Raw genomic sequence first — 5972 nt, forward strand, 5'->3', positions numbered from 1 at the left:
CTACGTCCCACTATACCTGCCGCAAAATTAGTTTGGTATTGACGCTTGTGAAGCACGTGGAGAAACCGGGTCTACATCACTGCGGGAGGGTGGGTTGCTGGCATGCGAGCCAATCAAAATCTTACCAGTGCTTCACACAAGCCCTGGTTACCTAGCAACAGAAAATGTTTATCACAGTGTTGCCACTTATCAGGTGATAGTTCCTGTGATCAGTTTTCAAGTTGTTGGGAGAGGACATGTTGTTTGTTTGTTGTGTTGCATTGTGGTGCTGTGATATTTTAACCGGTCCATTTGTGTAGTGTTTTGAATTTAGCGTATTCTTTGTTGTATATAGCGTGTTGTTTTAGTGTGTAATTTTTTTTGTACATAATTTTCTGTGTTCTGCTTGTGTGAAGAATGTCAAACACAGGAGACAATACTCGAGATGACAATGTACCAAAGAGGCCATGCACTAAAAGAAAGAAAGCTTTCGATAAAGGAATTCCGCTCAAAGGCAAAACACAGGAGATCGTTTGTTCTGTGCGCAAATATTTTGAGCAAGAGAAAAACAATAGGGGTCCAATCATTTCTGTAAATAAACTTCTGAACAGGACTGCTGCTGCTGACAGCGTGTCTTAGAACACTGTTGTTAAACTAGGGAAATAAAAATATAATGTGGTGGAAATAAATCAATGCAAGGCTTGAAAATTGGAAACCCCAGGAAAGCAGGGGAATATCAGTAAACGCATGACAAATTTAGATACCTTTCAGCAAGATGCTATTCGTCACCATATTTACTCTTATTATAGGAGGAAAGATCATCCCACTGTTCAGAAACTGCGCGTTTCGTTGAAAGATTTGGGACTTTTTCAATGTGGGGAAACATCTTTAAGGACAGTCATAAAATCTCTGGGATTCTCGTACAAATAAATTAATGGACGCAAAATACTCATGGAGAAACCTTACATAGGAAAATTATGAAGCAAAATTTTGAGGAAATCGTTTGGCTTGATGAAACCTGGGTAAATGTCATTCACAGTGTCAATAAAGAATGGACTGATGACACATCTGAGGGTACAATGGGATTGCCGCTTGGGATATTTGAAAAAAGTTCCACAAACCACCGCAGGTCTCCCGCATGAAAGTCAGACGGCCCACCAACTGCACTTTTGTGCACTTCAGTTGCGATATAATTGAAAGATGGGCAGACTTTAACGACGACTTTGGAAAGAAATGGTTTTTGCAAGTGTATATATTCAATATTTTCAGAATGGATTGAAAAGGTAACCTATAAACAACGCTCATTTCGTTAATTCGTTCATGTTGTAAGGGAGATGGAAATGAAGAGAGAAAACAAGAACACATTTCATCATTGTTGTTCCTTTTCATAACACGTAAATGAATCCAGTTTCCCTCAAAAAACAATAACAATAACACATTTCATCATTTTGTTCCTTTTCATAACACGTTTTCCTCGACACAGTGTCAGACGGCTGCACTGAATACCGTACCACACGATATGGCAACACTGTGATGTGTGTTCCTTCAGCTCTCAATACCAAACTAATTTTGCGGCATGTATAATGGACTGACCTGTGCAGAGTCCTGATTTGAATCCCATAGAACATCTCTGGGATGTTTTGGAATGCCGACTTCGTGCTAGACCACACCGACCCACATCAATACCTCTTCTCATTTTGGCTCTCCACAAGGAAAGGGCTGCCATTCCCCAGGAAACCTTCCACCACCTGATTGAATGTATGCCTGCGAGAGTGAAGGCTGTCATCAAGGCTAAGGGTGGGCCAACACCGTATTGACTGCCAGTGTTTTCAGGTGGGTGTCCGTATATTTCTGATTACAGAGTATATATGTGAGCCATCATGCAATTACATACATATCATTAATTATGAAATTATAGATTATACATAGTGTTAAATAATCAAATATACTTACATATTTGGTTCTCTTCGTAATTTGGAATAAGCTTTTTTTGAATACTCAAGATTACATACTTAATGAAATATGCAACTCTTGGATAAGATTTTGGTATGCCTTTCATGCAAGCCAGAAGTCGAGATATAATACTCTTCTTAGGCAAACTGGAATCATCAGATTTTAAATTTGTATCCAAATGTGTTCCGTTTCCTTTAAGGAATTTCAAGTAAAGCTCCGCCTCAAGTAGTAATATTTCTGATACATTCAGAGGTCTGAAAATATCACAAAAATGTTATTAGCACTTGGACTGCAATAAAGCTGAAGGAGGATTTTGAATTGGTGTTCACTTTATGCACAGTAAGGCTAATTGGGACTAGACCTACAGTTTAAAGTGGGATCTGAACCACTATGTGCCACCACCAGGTATCGAACCCAGGACCCCTTGATTTCAAGGCTACGGGGAGGCCTAGCTGAAGGAGGAAACTGATTATGATAAAGGAACATATCTTCCGTTGCTATGTAATGATGAATTTGCGTGCATCACTGTAGTTGGGAAAAGGAGTGAAAGATAAGAGGCATGACAGCTCAAGATAACTACCACTTTCTTCAGAGAATGTGTCACTACTGCAACATGTAGTTGGGTTGAATCTTGTTAGAAAAGCAAAGTCTAAATGGCTGAAAAAAAAGAAGAAAAAAAATTACAAAAGAAGCAAAGATAAAAAAAATGCATTAGTGTTTTGCATATGCTTATGAGCTTGCATGAGATTTTACTGCTATGGCACAATAGTAGCCCAGCATTAGTAAAATGTATAACAGACACCTTGAGGAAAAAGAATTGATGGTGTAAATGTGGAAACTGTAAAGAAAATCTATATTGGAGGGACATGGAGGAGTTTTGAGACGACATTTCATGACTACGTTTTGGAAGGTAATGACTATGACCAGACATATGAGGGTAGGTTCAGATTGTATGGAATTTAAATGAATATGTGACAAAAGAAAATGTTCAATGAGCCAATGGTGATTTAAAGAGCAGTAGGTCAAAATAAAAATGAAAAACATGTTTTAAGCACAATAACAGCAGTAAGTTCTGTATAAGTGACAATTTCACTGAGGTAGGGGAAATAACAAGGTGAGGGGAAAAAAGAAGAATCAAAACAGATCTGGAATACTGGAAAGAAAATCTGCAATTCAACAACTTTTGGGCATTTTTTAGATGTGTTTGAGATAAGTAAGAAATTAATAATATGTTACCAGATATTTTCAATTTTAGAACATATTTTTAATATGCTTGGCACATAAAAAGAAATATTTTCCATTTTTTAGCATCAAAAGATCATGTTTTACTTAGAGATACCATACGTTTTTAAATCTATTAAACAATGCTACCTTTTGTCACATTACCTCAGAACCCAAAAAGGAAGACGAAATGGATATATCAGGTGCCCAGATGAACAAACTAATGTTGGCTGCACATCTGTCCAAAATAATGTAAATTTTCCCAGTCCAGGATAAGGGTCCTGAGTTGAATCCCCAACACTAACAAAAAACAAAATAAAAATATGTTACATTCAATTATTATTCTCATTTCATATGGACCCACAGCTGAAGAGCTTGTAATGTGGAAAAGACTGACATCATCATGAATGTGCAAGATGGTTACTTCCAATAAACTTAGCTAAAACATAATTTTATTAAACTAGTGCACACTTGGCCATTACTGAAAATGCTAAATTCTAATATCTTATGTAATGATTATGTCTATGACAACCAGACATTTTCCAGAAATTGTGTTTCAGTGATGAACACACCTGATTATTCATTAACACTGTTTTGCTCTAAAGTTACAATGTTATACTGAATGTAAATACATACATGCAACACCCCCGCAGCATGGGGGACGGGTGCAAGAGCTTACGGGGTGCAGTAAGAATGATAAATTTTGAAAGACTGATAGTTTACAAAAGATTTCCTCTCGGCGTTAAAATATATTTTCAACCAAATATTTTTATGCTCCTACAACTGCAAACAGAAAATGTTAATCACTAGAAGAGGTAGAAATTACCAGATTAGAAGAAAACCTGCATTTGCTCTATAGTTCAAGTCATTGGTTTTATGTCACCGAAGGGTAGACAGACACCAGGCAAGAAATTGTGCTGGAAACACTGACTTTTATCACTCCCTGCCCCTATTTACAATTTCCATCAAACGGAAAAGAAACATAAAAATACTTCGAGGAACTGACAGAAGATGTTTCTCGACCCCCTTGATTATTTTAAAGTAAAGATTTTCTACTGTGCTTTGGATATTCTAATAACTCAAGTAAACAATATGTTTCAGAGTATGAAACATATCAAAGAAAGCTTCACCTTTTTAAGCCCCGCAGCCCTAATAGAACACACCAACAGACGATTAGTGGAATCAGCTAGTAATTTCCGGAAGAAATATGAAGACGATATATCTCGCACTATAGCTACAGAAATTGTTTGTTTTTGGAATATAGTATCCACTGAAATCAAAAGAAAAAACATGTCGAACATCAGTGAAGTTTGCAGAATTTCTCTTGTTGGAAAACAAAATTCTAGCTAATAGCTAATAGCATTCCTGATGTATGCACTTCTATGCTGTATTTGACCCTACCTGTGATGTCTCCATCAACTGAGAGATTGGTTTCCAAGCAAAAATTACTTGAAAAGCAGAATGACAGAAATGGCATTGTGTGGACTGGCGCTGTTAAGCATCGAAAGCGATTGGGCTCGAAAACTGGACTTGACCAAAATAGCAGAATTTGCTTCCATCAAAAAACGCAGAAGACTGGTAATTGGCATTTAACAATATCGTAATTTTGTAGTAACAGTGTATTTTCATGTGTGTACTAGGCCTCCCCGATGGCGCAGTGGCAGCATTGTCAACTTGTAATCAAGGGTTTCCGGGTTCAATACTCGGTGGAGGCACATAGTGGTTTGGATCCCACTTTAAACTGCAGGTCCAGTCCCAATTAGCCTTACTGTTCATAAAGTGGACATAAAACACCAACTCAATCAATCAATCGTGTGTAATTTCATATCTGTATGCACATAAATGTAGGCGTGAATTAATATTTTAGAAAAGGAGATTTTTAAAAAAAAAACAGTATAGGGGCACACAACTGAAAGTTGCAGGGGGGTGGGGGGCAGAGAATGTTAGTTACGATACTACATACATGCATGCGATTCAACTTGCCATGAACTTTCTAGAAAACTGCTCTGACATATTGGATCCAATAAAATAATCCTTCTAAATGAAGCACAATACACACCAATCAACTACACTCTTCACTCTTACTCATATGAGTTTCATTGTACTTTCACACAGAATGGCCTTTACTAGTGCAGTGTCCATGAGGTATTGCCTTGTTGCTGTTCTTATTAATATTATTCTAAATTTCTAGCAAGACATGTATGTTGCAAATATAAAAAAAATAAAAACTCTGGTACAGAATAGACCAATCTATGTAGAAATCCATGATGGCATAGTGCCTTGAAATCAATGGATGCAAGTTTTAATCCCCATTCTTTCCGAAATTTTGGAATTTTGAGAGTTCTCCCCATCCCCCCACCACATATATGCCAAATTTGCATAAATTCTATATAGTCTGAATCTCTGGTTCATTCTGTGTACAACGGTATATCACTCATCTCTCTAGGGCAATTAGCCTCTGATCTACACTCATTTAATTGAAACTCTGCATTTTGCTCAAAATCGGCTCGGGCATCAAGGGGGTTACATGTGAAAATGGCCTTGGGCTCCAAAAGGTTAAACTGTTGGTCCTCATATAATTATATTAAAAAGGCAGATTTAGTTTACAGCTGTAGTTTACATGCATAGACAATGCATCAATAATGAAAATTATTGTAAAACATAAAATACAAACAGTTCATGTAGTTTGACATTTTGCATGCCCTCTCAGCAAGGGTCTACATATTCAAAATAAATAAAAAAATAAACTGTACAAGAACACAGATTACATATAAATTAAGATATCCAAAGCAAACCAAAAATTATGAGCCAGAACGTAC

General features: G+C 36.9%; 1 protein-coding gene across 1 annotated transcript in view; it reads right to left on the reverse strand.

The window, feature by feature from the left end:
• Positions 1-5972, reverse strand: part of LOC145981499 (uncharacterized) — a 48568-nt gene that overhangs the window by 41014 nt on the left and 1582 nt on the right. Inside the window, exons 3-4 of the mRNA XM_083114779.1 lie at positions 3319-3453; positions 1933-2186 (exon numbers count right to left, since the gene is read on the reverse strand). Of these exons, the coding sequence (XP_082970905.1) occupies positions 1933-2186; positions 3319-3453 (389 nt within the window). The remainder of the gene's footprint in view (positions 1-1932; positions 2187-3318; positions 3454-5972) is intronic.

This window comes from Lepisma saccharinum, chromosome 2, assembly GCF_977018435.1.
Source record: "Lepisma saccharinum chromosome 2, izLepSacc3.1, whole genome shotgun sequence".
Taxonomy (NCBI): domain Eukaryota; kingdom Metazoa; phylum Arthropoda; class Insecta; order Zygentoma; family Lepismatidae; genus Lepisma; species Lepisma saccharinum.